Below are 15,466 nucleotides of genomic sequence, written 5' to 3' on the forward strand. Positions count from 1 at the left end.
GTCGCAGTAGGACAGAAAAATCGTCGGTTGTGGGGACTATGTGTCACAAATGGAAATCTGCCAAAGAAAGACGACAGACCGACTTATGTCAATGAAACCCCTCGTCGTATAGGGTTATTGCGGCCTCATTTTTTGCAGACATACCCCACATGCCGCCAATGGTAAAACGAACCACTGGCAATGATTGCTAGCTAGAGTTCCACAAGATAAAGAAAGTAATCACCAACGCGATGAAGCATCGTACGAAGGGAATCTAATGTCGAGAAAACTACAAGGGATGTTGGCCGTCGTGACTCTATTGCTTCTGTTACATCATCCAATAGTTCTGGCTCTAGGAAGTTCGTTTACGGAGACGCTGAAGCCACCGCTCTTGGACTCTCCCGTCTTTTCCTTGGCGACTGTATCACCCGACGGCACCCTTTCGACAGCCTCACCATCTACTACCAATATGAATATTCTGACATACGCTACTCCTGTATCGATGTCACCGGATAGGCTATGGGTCATCGGTTTGTACAAGGGCACCGTCACGTACGATAATTTTGTGGCGTCGCGTCGTGGAACGTTGCAACTCTTGCGGCCAGAACATGCCACTCTAATACCCGTGTTGGGCGGGAAATCAGGACGAGACACTGACAAGTATAATGCTTGCAAATCGTTGGGATTCTCGTGGGTCGCTTCGGAAATGCAATCAGCAAATAACGAGGAACCGTGGAGGTTGCCATCCTGCAGCTGCTATCTTCAACTTGAGTGTGTGGAGCTGTGCGAGGCCGGTTCGCACGATGTCGCTATATGCAAAGTTGTGGGCATGCAAACCGACAACAGCAGCAACGACGATGAAGATTCTGGGACTCGTGGTACTCATCTCGGAACACAAGCCTTACGAAGTATGGGCATCATCACGGAGCAAGGACGGGTAGCGGAACAGTAGAGGAACACAATACGCTGGAGCTACTCCGAAACGACATCAGCGTGTACGTAGAATTACTTTCTATGGCTAAAACGCGATACAAGCGAAATGCGTGATCTGAAGTGTTATTCTCTTTACAATAATATAGACGACCACAAACCACTGCATAAAGCTCTCTGCTAGAAAGCAAACGCGAATGCATGTCAACCATCCGAAAAAACATGATTCCTCTCGTTTACGCCATGGGCGAAGTCTTGACAACACGGTCTTTGCGGCTCATAGGCTCTATTTCGTCCTTGCGCCGCTTCACCGAAGCTTGTCCAGCAGCAAGTCGGGCAACCGGAACACGGAAAGGCGAGCATGAAACGTAGTCCAAACCAACCTTGTCAAAAAATTTAATCGAGGCCGCATCACCACCATGCTCTCCACAAATGGACAGCGAAAGCTCTGGATTGACCATTCGACCCTTAGCAGCCGAAAGATGAAGCAAGAAACCCACACCCTCAGTATCAATTGACTTGAAAGGGTCTTCTTCCATTATGCCTAGATCCTTGTATACCTGAAGGAAAGCACCGGCATCGTCCCGTGAAATTCCCAATGTCATTTGTGTCAAATCATTGGTTCCGTACGAAAAGAACTCGCAGAGTCGCTTTCCGTCTTCCGGATCGGTCACTCCTGCAATCTGGTCCGAAACTAGCGCTGCCCGTGGCACTTCAATCATAGTACCAATCTCGTAAGGCACGTCAATTCCACGCTCTTTCTTGACACGTTCTGCAGTACGCTTGATTAGAAGTGCTTGATTCTTGAACTCGGCGACGCTCCCAATCAGCGGCACCATAATCCGTGGATAAGGCTTCGCATCATTGTTCTTCTCAATCAAATCCGCCGCGGCATGAATAATCGCCTCAGTCTGCATGGCGGTTAGGCCTTCGCGAACAATCCCCAAACGGCATCCTCGCAAGCCCAACATTGGATTCTCCTCGTGCATGGCTTCAATATCGCTGGCCAACGCTTGGCTATCATCATAGCCTAGTTGTTTCGAGAGTTTCTCGTTGATCTCACTCGAGTGCGGCAAAAATTCGTGCAGAGGTGGATCCAAAAGACGAATAGTGACCGGCTTTCCGTCCATAACATGCATAATCTCGCGGAAATCCTCCCGCTGGAATTCTTGGACCTGTTCCAGACCCTCGTCCCGCAGGATCCACCGTCGAACAACTGGAAGACGACTTGGTGAAAAAAACATGTGCTCGGTACGGCAGAGACCGATACCTTGGGCCCCAAGATCACGAGCCTTCTGGGCGTCAGCTCCAGAATCGGCATTCGCCATGACTCGGCATACGTCAGGGACCTCGTCCGCCCAACCCAAAAGTTTGCCGAACTCGCCTTCCAAAGCTGGGACTGTGGTCTCGATCGCGACACGAACAATTTCACCCGTGCTTCCGTTGATGGAGATAACGTCTCCTTCCTTAAACTCTTCGCCCGTTTCCTTAATTGTCATAGTCTTGGTCTTCATATCGACATCGATATCGTCACAACCAACAACACAGGGCTTACCCCACCCACGAGCCACAACTGCCGCATGAGATGTGACTCCGCCACGACAGGTGACGATACCTCGAGAAGCCCACATTCCTCCGACATCTTCTGGCGACGTCGTTTCACGAACCAGTATGACACCTTCCTTCGTCATTTCCTCGGCGGTTTCCGTAGAAAAGACAACTTTGCCAACGGCAGCCCCGGGACCACCGGCAAGGCCAACTGCCACTACATTCTCCTTGTAGACAGCTGACTCCAAGGCTTCGGCCGAGAACGTTGGGTGCAGTACTTGCTTGACGTGATCAGGCTCTACCTTGAGCAAGGCTTCTTCCGGAGTGCAAATGCCTTCGTCGACCAGATCGCAAGCAATCTTCAGTGCGGCTTGTCCGGTGCGTTTACCAGAGCGGCACTGCAACATCCACAGCCTTTCGTTCTCGACGGTAAATTCGACATCTTGCATGTCCTTGAAATGCTGCTCGAGGGTATGCACGTTACGAATGAATTGTTCATAGGCCTTGGGAAATCCTTTTTCCATTGTGGAAATTGGTTCGGGCGTACGAATACCGGCTACCACATCTTCACCCTGTGCGTTGACCAAGTACTCGCCATTTAGCACGGCCTTTCCGGTGCCCGGGTCGCGCGAAAACGCGACTCCCGTCCCCGAAGTCGGTCCGAGATTTCCAAACACCATCGTCTGAATGTTGCAGGCTGTTCCTAGTAAACTAGTTATTCCTTGCACTTCACGATACTTGATTGCTCGACCTGAATTCCAAGACCCGAAGACTGCCTTGATACAAGCCTTAAGTTGATCCATCGGATTATGGGGAAACTCCTTGCCGTGTTCGTCGTAAACCTTTTCGTAAAGGTCGCAAAGTTCTTTGAGGTGCTCAGCCGTCAAATCAATATCGTCCTGTACACCAACCTTAGCTTTCAAGCCTTTGAGCTTGTCTTCAAAACTTTCGTGCGGAATGCCAAGGACAACGTCACCAAACATGTCTAGCAAACGACGAAAGGAGTCGTAAGCGAAACGCTTGTTACCTGTTGCCTTGGCGAGCCCTTCAACGGTTTCTTTGTTCAATCCCTGAAGAAACGGGTACGATTTGTGCAGAAGTCGAGTTAGAAACAGAAGTCAGCGAAAGCATCCAAAGCGAGTGTCCATTGCGAACGTACCACATTGAGGACGGTGTCCATCATACCAGGCATGGAAATGGCCGCGCCCGAGCGACAAGAGAACAGAAGTGGGTAAGAGGGATCTCCAAATTTACGATCCATGTCTTGCTCAACCCGCTGGATTGCGGCTTCGACTTGCCTCCACATTTCCTCAGGCAAGTCGCCGTTCTCTTGAAAGACCTGACAGAGAGGCGTGGTGAGTGTAAAGCCGGGTGGCACGTCGATGCCAACGTAACTCATTTCCTGTAAGCCGAGGCCTTTGCCACCCAAGATTTGCTTGTCGGGGGTTTTCACGTGAGCCGCAGAACCGCCGAAGGGGACTATGCCGTGCTTGCTATCCTCTTGTTCGGAGACCATGCTGTTAGAGCCTGTCGTCGAAATTGTGGAAGTCTTTTTCTTGCCGGCTTCAGAATACGTGGCCGTCATGAAGAGCGGAAACTGCATTTTGCTGGAGATCGAACGACTGTCATTTGTGTTGTGGGACGTCAACGAACTGGAAGATTCCGTAGAGTGGCTGATGATAGATCGTTCGGATCCACTGGCTTGATGGCCGGATGCGAAGCGCGAAGGGGGTGTCACGAAGGAGAAAATCATCGGCGCATGTCCACTTAACAAAAGTCCTACCGTCGTCGCGGCAGCTGAAGAAAACTTCATAACTTCACTGTGCTGTCTACACTACCAACCTAGCAGTAAGGAATATCTGTCGGAGATTAAAAACTGGAGCTTGTGTTTTGAACCCGGGTAACGAATAAGCTCGACGCTTTACCGTTAGTTTGATTTGTGTGTCTGTGTGAAAATTGTATTCGGAGAAAATCCATCGATGCGGCCATTTTCGATGGGCCATCAGAAGCGGCTCATGGCGAGTCGCTTCTGCGATTGGTCGTGTCTTTGCAGATGACGTGGCAAAGGAGAAGATTGGTCAGACATGGTTTTCTGCGCCTCGAAACAAATAAGATCGCGCTTCTCACTCCGTGATGTCAGTATCCCGTCAGCGTGACGTAATTGCTTCAAACAGAATTTCCGAATCCACGTCATCGTGGAAACTTCGACCACCTTCGATTTTTCATCAAAAACTCGATGTGTCACGGTCACAGTCAATCAGAGTGAACCAATGCGAAGACTGGACCCCTTAGATCAGTTTCGATGATCCAGCGATCGGTAAATCTCTGATCGGATCCAATGGTTGACAGTGAGAGCAGATTTGACTACATAGACGAACGGTGCGGAAAATTCCCCTTGTTCGGAGGTGCTCCCGGAGGAGGACAAAAGCGACCGACCATTCCGCCGAATGCGTTTTGCGAAGATGTAATGTCCGAGGAGCAAACCTGGTTCCGTTTCGCAATATAAGACTGGCTCGGATTGATCAGCACCTCGTTCATCAACACTTTGACAGCTGCACATCCCCAACGACAGACATTCTAGCTTACAATGCACCTTCAAGGTCCATCAAAAATAGGAACGCGACATCACCGAGCTGCCTGTCCTATTGACCGAGAAATGGCGACAAAACGTTCACAAACGTAGCATGCGCAAAATTGTGGGATTTATACGGGGTCCCGCTGCTCGACAATGTGCATGTAACACGTCTCGGACTATGTCTACTATACCGTATACTGTTGTATTCTGCGGTTTAGATCGGAGGTTTCCCTATGTAATAGCTTCTCGAAAATCCAGTCCGTTTTTCGATTGTTGCAACCTTTTAAGGAAAGCTGCGGTGCTTTATACTTTATGTTAATCAATCGTGACGTTCGTCTTCGCAAGGGTACTTCTGATTGTCATGGGTTTGTCGAAGTAACCATGGCTGATATAAATCAACTGTTTGCAAAATATCCGACGAGTTTTGGAGTGGTGGACAGCTTTTTGTCATGTTTAAGGATTGAACGCATTAATCAGTGTACAACAGCCCTGAATTTTGCTATATGGTATTTCAATATTGTCAAACGTTCATTTCTAATTCATTAGTAGTACATAGTAAAATCATCGAGGCAGCCTTTCACTTCGTCAAGAATTCCCCGGATGCGCCTCTTGGTTTCTTCCCTTCCTCTCGTAACGAGAAGAACTGTCTCGTTCAATATTTCGTCATCAATCAAATCAGGGATGACTTCAGACCAGTAGGAGGTCGACAATGCTATGTCCGTCGGTTGGCTAGGGAAAACACAAAACATCAGAACCCGCAATGATTTGAGATTCGCGTTCATTGCGCCGGAAACCCTGTACTTACTTGTTGAGGCAAGAAACCATGTCTTGCACAAGCGACGCAAACGCTAAGTAAAATTCCGAGAACGCTCCGGCACAATGCTTGGTCTTTTCCTTCCGATGGTCCCATCCAAACATGTTTAATAGTTTTGCGCACATACGAGACAATGCAAATAACGAGACAATATAGTCAGACAGAAGCATGCTCACTTCGGATGTAGAACCAGTCGCAATCGACATCTCCTTTTGTCCTCGTATAATCGACTCTCGGGCATGAGAAATGAGTTCCGCGGCCTTCATTTCTCTTTCTTCCAGAGAATTTCCTTCAATATCCCCATTCACGTCACCAACGCCAATAAATGCAATTGTTTTGCACATTGTCACCATTGAATGAAGCAAGTGTTGGTATCCAATTGATTGAAGACTCGTGCTGCAATCATCAAATGCAGACTTTGCCGATAGGAGAAGACTGGAACGCAGCTTCAAAAGCACGTTGCTTGGGGAGGTAGGTTTTCCCCTCTTGGGACTTTTGATGGCATCTACACAAAGCGCGGCTCGTATGAGGAGATTGTGATGATGACCTCTGCGTATAGAGTCACTCAGTATCTTTTCCGGCGAATCAAAGCGTTGTTCGACCAGTATGTCATGAGATAAAATTGACAGGTCACGGTTTTCACAGAACATTGGCAAGTTGTCAGAGATACTTCCGTGCACGTGTAACAAGCTGAAAGCCGCTCGGGGATTGTGCCCTTCAGATATAATCTTCCTTGACCGCTCAATATCTGCTTCCGTACCAACGATTCCGTGATAAGCTCCAAGAGAAGCTGCCTGTGAGTTCTCCAATTGGAACATGGGAGCGCAGTCCAAAATGAGACCCTTGGCTTCCAACGTTGACAAACTCTGGTTCATTCGTCCACGCTGGAAGGCGATAAACTCATTAGCCTTGCTGACGGTTCCATTCTCGATGGCTCGGCCGGCGAAGTCGACGGCTTCTCGAGATGTAGCTGTCTGTAGCCTTAAAATTTCTTGACAAACAGTAAGTGTTTCTCGGTAAAAACCACCAGATCGTAGCAGCGGTAAAATAAGATAGGAGCAGGATTCGTACTGAATATGTTTTACAAAGAGATCGCCAAATAGAACCCAAGCTCGGGCTGTGGCATCCAGCTTAGAGTAAGTAAAGATAGCCGAGATCTTTAGGTACGCATTGTAAGGTGAATGCTTCATTGCCGATTCCAATATAGTCGCCGACAGAAGGAGATCATCTTGGGAAGGGGTATTGCGTAAGAGCTGTTGGATTGCTAGCAAAACAAGTTCATCGGACTGTCGGCTTTCTTTCTGAGCTTGATCTGTAGGTTCCGAGGACTTGAACTCTTTCCAAGCACATAAAAGATCCTTCCAGTGCATCAAAAACTCGGTTTCTAAATTGCCGTGTAAAGCAAGAATCTTGTATGTCATTTGTGTTGCGAAAGTTAACAATCGAAGCTGTCGTCCACGTTCTTTGAACTCGCAGTTGAGATCCCTGACTTTCAAACGAATCCCACTTAACCACAATAGCAACATCTGTGCTTCTTCTGAAGTCGCAACCTTTAAAACCTGATCAAGATAGGGTCTCAAATCCGAGAAAGTACACGCAACTCGTGCGCAAAAAATATCTCCGTACGCTATTATCTTGTGAATCACCTCAATCACACCGGTATTGCTTGGCCGTAATTCCAACCGACGAGCAGACACATCAACGGCGACCAGATGAGGTCCTCGAAGAGGATGGCGTTGATCCATTTCCATGGTTTTGATAACATTGGCTGCCAGAATTTCGCTGAGGAGAACCGTCTCAGCACTATTTTCAGCCATTTTGAGACTACAACGGATATGGGCTTTCCAATAATCCCACTGGTCCGGCGACAGCGTCAAAAGGTGCTCCGCGAGAATAGTTGCGGCATCGGTGTATCGCTCAAGCTTTTCCAAAATTTTTGTCTTTTTATACAGCAACGTCTCCCGAGATGGCGCCGCTTTTTCCGAGTTTTTTGATATTTCCAAACGATTGTCGATCGCATCCAAAGATTCCTCCCACTTTTGCTGACGGGCCAAAGCCCGCATGTATAGCAAAAACTCTTCCGCCCGTTGGCCTTTCGAATCCTCAGCTACACATTTTGATGCCATTGATTCCGCTAGACGTGGCAGCATGGCTGCACGCGCGAGCTGCTGGGGATCCGCACTACGGCTATTACTCGACTCGATCGCTTCTAGCTGCCACAGGGCAGCCTGAGCGGCCCAAGCAATAGCTGGAGTGACTCCATAACTTCGCTGCTGAATTCGACTTAATTGTAAAGCCAAAAGCTGAAGATTTGCCAAGACCAAAGGTGCAATATCCTGGTACTGGGGAGCCATCAAAACGGCCAGCCCATTAGTAAAAGCCCTGCTGACTAAAACTTCATCTTCAAACTTCTTAATGGCCCAGCAATAGAGTTGGTAAGCAGTCAAGGGTAAATTTAGCTGGTTCAGCATTGTCATAGAAAGCGTTGCGAGTACAGTGTGGTCTGTTGGGGTCTGATCGGTCGCTGCTGGAACAATTTCCCAGTTTTCTGGCAAAACGGGAGGATGATCTAAGCGGTCGATCAAATCAAAATCTGACTGTTTCGCGGATGGCGCACTTACTGCTACAGGAGGAACAGCAGCAGCAGCGGTCGAATGTTTTTTCTTTCCTTTCTTGTTAGCTTTTTTGCTCGAAATTGGACCCAAAATGGGCGCCGTGGCGTTGACGCTGCTTTCTTCGGTTTCCAGTGAATATTTCAGTTCAAGCTGCACCTCGGGAAACGCGTCCGTTCCCAGTATCGACTGGATCGTTCGTAAAGCATCATAACGCTGTGCAGACTTGGCATATGCGTGTGCCAAAAGCGCCTGTCCCAAAATATTGGTCTTCGGCAACGCCAGGCAAAGCTTAATGGCTCGGTTGTACTGGTGCGAGTCGAGTGCAACGTATACTTGATGTAGCTTGCTGGACATTCTCAGCGCACGAAACTCGAAACTCCACGTATTAGCTTTATCAACTTTCCAATTTCCTCCACAGAAAACAACAGACACGAGGCAGCTTCGATGATGTGTGCCTTTTAGCTCCTACGGGCGGTCCGATGAACGGGTTAAATTGCCAATGGCCGCGCCTTGTGAGGGGAATCCGAGAGCGTTTTGGCATCGATTTGATTTTTCCCAAATCCATCTACATTATTAGTGCTCAGAACCCGGAGAAAAAATTCCGCTTTCTCGCACACCGTCTCTCCTTTTGTCTCTTTATGAAGTCGGAGCATGACTTCACTTTGTGGAGCTAGTAAATAACCCCGTTTATAACATTTGCTTATGTTGAAGACGACTACTCGTATCTCAAGGTATCTTACTCCCTTCTCGAGTCTGCTGATTTAAATTTGCCACCGCTTCTTTCAACGTAATCAACTTTTGTATTCGCGTGTTATAGTCGGTAGCCAATAGGGTCAAATCTTCGCCGGCCGTTAGTTGCTCTTGCTGGCGTCCATGGTTGACTTCTTCCACTCGATCGCGCTGAGCGTGAAGCGCTTGCTCCCACAACGTTTTCAAATGGTCTAAAGTATTATTATATTGCATCCATATACTTGCCGCATTTCCCTCCCCAACTTTATCAATTTCTAGATACACAGATCTCAATCGTTCCCACTCGTAGACAATTTTCGCTTCTTCAACGGCTCTTTTCCAATCATCGATATTCTCCGTTTCAGGCGTTTTCACTCTGGTTTCGCTATCAGGCCTGTCAAGCTCCCAGATTCCGGGGGTTTGCGAAAATTCGTATTTCATCAAGGGTGTCCGAAATTTTGTGGGGATTGACTTTGGAGTGATCATAGGACTGATATTATTCATTTCATCGTCGATTAATGCGAGAGCATACTGTTCGTAGTCTTCATTCGCGCTGTCGATGTACGGCAGAGCGTCTAAAACCATTCCCCCCTCTATTGATTCTTCCATGGCAGAATACCAAGTACGTTCAACCTCAATTTCCGGTCGTTGTAAGTACAGTCACCAAAGTGATGTTTATTGATCTTTCTTTCTTTCCAGTCAGTAAGTTCACAGTCTATCATTGTCTAAACCGAGTGGCTTTCCCGTGGTCTACTTTTCACGACGAAAACGGTGGTCGGAGAGCTCGTCCGTCGCCCGTTCATCTGCCCTTCGAATTTTTTGACGCACAGGCAATTATTGCAACTGAGAGAGCTCGAACGACTGGTCTCAAGAAAATCGTGATAGCCATATGGTAACTATGGCTAACTATAGCTTTTGCGGAAGCACTAATTCTGTGACACTGCTGGAGGTTTTGGCGTGACTGTAAAAGCATGTGTGCCCAGGAGTGGCATTTGAGCTTATACCCTACCTTTCGTTGCGACTGTCTTCTGTGACGGAAGAGTCGTGAATCATCACATTGTTGTGGCGAACAGGGGATACTTACGTCAAAGAGACTACGTAAAAATAATCTCCATATGCTTTGGCAGCAATCAAGTATTCACGTAAACCCACCAAAAAGCTTTCGCCGAAATGGACTCTTAAGCGGTCCACAATCCAACTACTCTGTCGAAATTCAATTTCCAGTGAAGCGAGCAAAGTTCCAAGCAAACACACACCACACTCTATGATACTGAAATATTGCGCCGAAGATTGATTTTATTTCCCATTGTTCATCTTCTCGCAACCTGCAGAGAAATGTCCAACTTGCTGTATCGGACAAAGTTATTCTAACCCGAAACGGTAAATCTCATCCATGCTGTGCTTCAAAGACGGATGTAAAACATCTGGGCTTTCTTCAAACAAAACCATAACAGTACCCCAAACTAACGCAGCCAATATTGAGTAGAGCTTAGGGTGTGTCTCTCGGCCTTGCTTCTGAAGTATCCGTTTACCGAGACCAGCAACCACTCGACTTGAGAGATATAGTAAAATCTGATAATTCAGAGATGAGTATCGGCCCCAAACCATGTAGCCGCTTACAGCGCCGGCAGCAAAAGCGTGTTGAAATTTATCAGGGTGCCCGGGAGGGGCTACAGTCTGGGATATTGCCTGCAATTCCTCAGACAAGGGCCCTTTCTCTAAATGTGTGATGCGAGAGAAGACATTCGTTGAATATTATCGAGGCATCAATAAAAGAAGGCAGCATCTTGAGCTTACGATGCTTCTCGAACAAACAACTTACTCAAATTTAGAGAACGACTATTCTGTATGCTAGATATAGGGCGACCTTCGTCTAAATAACGAAGGTGCTGTGATGCGAGCTTCATCAAGCCCAAAACGATTTTGTAGATCGCTGCGAAAGCTGCAAGATTCCGTGCGTGTTCAAAGACTAGCTTCAATATCTTTCGAAGCTTATCTTTTAGAGAGAGATTGCCTTTGAACAAGAATATCATAACGAACGAATGCGGAAGTCGGACTTTGACACCGTAACGAGCACCTCCAAGGACGGCTGCGACAACTGCTCGGAGTTCGTTTCGGGCTAGCAAAAGAAGAGACTTCGAGTGCATGATTGATCCAGATTGACGCCCCTTAGCTTCGGGCTCAATTTCCAGGACTCCTGCGTTCACAAGCAATACCTCCAGTCATTCCGGAGATTACAACTTCTAACCTCTACATCTACTGTTGTTCCGGGTCGTACCATTCCTATTCCTCATATTTCACGATTTTCATCATGGGTGTTAGAATTGTGTATGTAGCACAAGAGACACATTGACATGTCACCAGATGTCGCAGACGACGCATGCGTCATCCGTTGCTACTTTCCTTTGTCTGTGCAACAATGGAAGCGATTCATTGGTTCTAGTAACATGTAAAGGACAACTACTTTGAGAGATACTGCGGGAACTCTATTCCCCCTTCTGGTTGGTAATCACCGATTGGAAAGAGCATATCCTAACAATTGTTCTAGGCATAACAACCTTTTATTAATGGAGTGCAAAAGCAAGAGCTGCGACGACAACTGGGCTGCCGTGCCCATCCCGTCCCTCTGCCCCTTAAAAATATAGAAGAGGAACTTTCCTACATTCGGATTTCGTTCCTAGTCAAGCCGGCAATTCCCCTAATCCTGCCAATTTCGATTTGTGTAATGTAAGTAACAGTAAGTCACGAAACCCAGTCAGGCCGCCAATTCCCTAATCCTGCCGAGTTCGATTTGCGTAATGTAAGTATCAGTAAGTCACGTATTTTGCTGACGACTCACAATCAAACTGTTTTGACCCCTGAGAGAAAGCCCACACTAACATGTAAGTAAAATTGGATGCGAAATTGCATCAATACAAGAAGTCCACGTCAGAGTCGGAAAATTTGTCCTGGGCAGAATACCTAGGACATGAATCTCCTGACGTAGCATTTTGAAGACGATAAAGGTCTCAAAATAGAACAACATCCCAAAGAGAATCTCAACGATTGAAATTAACTGCAAACTGTATCCAAAGCTTTACTAAAAAATACTGATTATACCTGATATATAATGTAAAAACCTTAAATCTTACAGTTAGTACCTTCTTAAAAATGACTTCAGTCGAAAAATGTCGTCTTTATGTTTCTATGAAGTAACATTTGTATTTTCGACGGTCTTTCCTTTCGGTAAGACAATTCTATATTTATGAACCAGGTCAGCCTCCGGCAGTGTCCTTTTCTCCGATACCGCGGAATGATGTCAAGAAGTAGCGAATTTTTGTGATTACAGGAGATATGCTTCCGGGTTTGATTGCAGAGCCTGACAGCTAGAGAGCGTGGCCCCGAAACTCGCATCTGTTTATAGGCAAATGAATCGCAAATACTGTTGGCCTGAACCCTCTTTCCAAAGCCGTCTTCGAGACAAGCACATTAATTTTTCGTCGTTCAGCCAGTCAATTGAAATCAAAGACAAAACCTGCAATGGTGAAGCATCTTGAGACTTCCAAAATGAACCCCGCGCTGATCGAATCGGATACTTTAGAGAATCCGATGTCGCCAACGAAACGCCTAAGGACATCTCATAGCACGGCCGCCATGGCACTCCTTTCGTTTCGAGAACCGTCCAAGACGTGCGCAGAGACCGCCCTGACAAGACTTTCAAAAGTACACACTTCGAAACGCGGTCAAGATTCCAGCAGCGACGCACGTTCTTATTCTGTCACAGACGACGAGGAGGATAATTTCCGGTGCAAGCACGTTGCATCCAAACGTGTCTGTTTGGATACCAGAGCCCCATCTATCGACCTAGCTTTCAAACAGCCTAGTCGGCTGTTCAAGAGCACGCGCGCTAAGGCATTGTTAAGCGTGAGCCCACTGCCAACTGGGAAACCGCTTTCCCCGGCTCCTCTTCTGCCAAAGTTTCTTGCTTCAGAGAATTTACGACCTATCTCTCTAAGCTTTTGAACTTGAAGGCACTATTGCTAATGTAAGTGCTATCTACGATGTTGCTCTGCTTCTACGAAGACGACCCAAGTCGAGCGGAAGACAATCCAGTACCATACTCTCATACAAAAAGATAAATAGACAAACTTCTGAATATTAGGATGCATTAAATCTTCATATCCTGTTGCTGAAGAGTAGTGCATCACGCTTCCCCAGCAGAGATGCAGGCTGACAGATCATCTCGTGACTTTCCATTTCTACTTTGTGCCTTGCTGAGCTTCACTGTAATAAGATCAAGATTCTGATCATACTGCACATTCGTACATTCAAAAGGTTCTCTGTTGTTACATTAACTTACGACTTGCCCGCTTGGGCTCCGGAGATTCGCAACTGGGACAGATTTGATTCATGCAACGCTTCGGAACCGTCTTTCATTACTGACGTGATAGCTTTAAAATAAAAAATAAAAAAGTAAATAATTCCAGTTCATGCTGCAGCATTGGGAAGTGCGACACGGACGTTCCCGATGCAAATGCAAAATCCTTTTCACAGTCAGTCCCGACATTGGCTGGAACACGGATGTTGTTAACTGTAACATACCTAACTGTAAATGAGGGAAAAGAGGGTTATTGACTCCGCAAATCCTGATAGTTATTCTTGAGAAAGCAACCAAACTTCAAGTCGACTAATGAACCAATCGGGCTGATGTAATTGTTGGTAATAGCATTCCGTTTACCGCCTTGCTAAACCATGGGTCTTTACACGTTGTAAAGGTGAGATGACAAAAACAGAAGCATTATTGGTTCCATTGGAATTCTAATTCATTCGAAAAGATGGGAAGCTGGTAGATCTCACTGTCACAGTTAGATGTCATTGGAGGTAAGTAAACTGTCAGGAATACGGTTGCAATTTATGACAGGAGCAAAAATTTGCTGTGGGTCCTGATTCCATATACCGACCGGTAATTCGCAAAATCCTACCTATTTATCAGCATGCTTGCAAAATGAGACGGATATAATTCCGTCCCAACCCTACATGGCTAGATCTAGCTAGTGGTGTGTCTTAGTCAATATCGTCAACAAAACTTCTCCTCAGTCGCCAGCAACAAGGTTATAGAGGATTTCCTGCTTCTTGGAAAGTAGTCTCGTTCATTTCGGATGCTTGGTTTGTTGAAAGTTCACCACCCACTGAATGTAACAGTTGCACGAGCCATTTCTGTACCGTAGGATCGTTGTGTAAGTGCGGAGCGAACGAATTGTCCCGAAGGGAATTCGGTAAACAAGTTTTCAGCGCTTCCCGAGCACGAGGATGATCAGCTAGTCGTAAGTAGCAACGGACAACGTGCTTTAAAAGGCGTACAGATGGATGCACCTGTAAAAGCTGGACCATATTCGCAAGAACTGTGGACACGGCATAGAAACGTTCCGCTGTCGCACATACATAGTTCAATCCTGTTTCTTCCAGCAAGATCTTTTGGACAATAAATGTAGCCACTGTCTTGCTCAATTCAGATCCTGTCTCCATAATCCGAAGGCAAAGTGGAATGATCTCAGTCGATAGTAAAAATGAAATAACCTCAGCATCGTCAACTTTTACCAGAGCCCCGATAACACCAAGGGAAGTTAGTCGCAAGTATTCGAATGGCCTGGATTTCGACTGAGTATTGAGAAAAGGGTAAAGATACAACGGAATCTGGGCGTTCAAGAAAGGCTGCCTAGTATCTACATGCGATGCAACGCATTGCAACAACGCAAGGGCATTGCAAACACGGTTTGAGGCGTGAGCCGTCAACGTCGGTGGAGTCAATAGTGGATAAATCGCAACAATTTCTGCAAGCAGCGCCGCAATACTACCAACTGAGTGCCACAAAATTGGCGCCAGGTCCGGAAAGCTCTCGCGTTTCTTCGACAATTCCAAAAGAACAACCTCTCTCTAGAAACGAAAAGTGGATCCGTTAGAAATTCTACGAGTCACGTGTTGATAATGATGTCGACAAAACCTCACCTGGTCTGGGTTTATCAATTGAAGCACCAGCGGGAGGAGCTCATCCATGCCACCTCCCGTGCTACCCTCATTAGGAGTTTGAGAAGAGGGGAGCCCCAATTCTGAGCTACTAACTGACGACGCCATGATCGCAGACTCCAGCGTCATCCCGTTCGTTCCTGATCAATTTGTGCAAGGCAGCTCCCTGTCCTTGATTTTGATCGGAGAATCGCTGTTGTGTACTCCTTAGAGTCCGTATCTACATACTGCAACACTGAATACGTCAGTAAACAGAATCTTGTTACTGCTGAA

General features: G+C 46.8%; 5 protein-coding genes across 5 annotated transcripts; 1 reads left to right on the top strand and 4 right to left on the bottom strand.

Moving 5' to 3' along the window:
* Positions 1-251: 251 nt before the first annotated feature.
* PHATRDRAFT_47881 (predicted protein) lies at positions 252-931 on the top strand (the record flags this gene model as incomplete). The annotated part of the gene is made up of 1 exon (XM_002182165.1): positions 252-931. The coding sequence occupies exon 1, from the start codon at positions 257-259 to the stop codon at positions 929-931; it is 675 nt and encodes a 224-aa protein (XP_002182201.1). The 5' UTR covers positions 252-256.
* Positions 932-1,014: 83 nt separating this feature from the next.
* On the bottom strand, positions 1,015-5,512 carry PPdK (predicted protein). Its single transcript, XM_002182336.1, has 2 exons — positions 3,617-5,512; positions 1,015-3,527 (listed from the first exon to the last, which is right to left on the bottom strand). The coding sequence occupies exons 1-2, from the start codon at positions 4,268-4,270 to the stop codon at positions 1,146-1,148; spliced, it is 3,036 nt and encodes a 1,011-aa protein (XP_002182372.1). The 5' UTR covers positions 4,271-5,512; the 3' UTR covers positions 1,015-1,145.
* Positions 5,513-5,574: 62 nt separating this feature from the next.
* Positions 5,575-8,815, bottom strand: PHATRDRAFT_47883 (predicted protein; the record flags this gene model as incomplete). The annotated part of the gene is made up of 2 exons (XM_002182337.1): positions 5,575-5,761; positions 5,838-8,815. 2 exons carry the CDS (start codon positions 8,813-8,815, stop codon positions 5,575-5,577), a joined length of 3,165 nt encoding a protein of 1,054 aa, XP_002182373.1.
* A 372-nt stretch (positions 8,816-9,187) lies between these two features.
* Positions 9,188-9,799, bottom strand: PHATRDRAFT_38209 (predicted protein; the record flags this gene model as incomplete). Its single annotated transcript, XM_002182338.1, has 1 exon — positions 9,188-9,799. The coding sequence occupies one exon, from the start codon at positions 9,797-9,799 to the stop codon at positions 9,188-9,190; it is 612 nt and encodes a 203-aa protein (XP_002182374.1).
* Positions 9,800-13,972: 4,173 nt separating this feature from the next.
* On the bottom strand, positions 13,973-15,322 carry PHATRDRAFT_54813 (predicted protein; the record flags this gene model as incomplete). Its single annotated transcript, XM_002182339.1, has 3 exons — positions 13,973-14,015; positions 14,091-15,103; positions 15,176-15,322. 2 exons carry the CDS (start codon positions 15,320-15,322, stop codon positions 14,282-14,284), a joined length of 969 nt encoding a protein of 322 aa, XP_002182375.1. The 3' UTR covers positions 13,973-14,015; positions 14,091-14,281.
* Positions 15,323-15,466: the final 144 nt, after the last annotated feature.

The sequence above is a fragment of the Phaeodactylum tricornutum genome, chromosome 15 (assembly GCF_000150955.2).
Source record: "Phaeodactylum tricornutum CCAP 1055/1 chromosome 15, whole genome shotgun sequence".
In the NCBI taxonomy this organism is placed as follows: Eukaryota; Bacillariophyta; class Bacillariophyceae; order Surirellales; family Neidiaceae; genus Phaeodactylum; species Phaeodactylum tricornutum.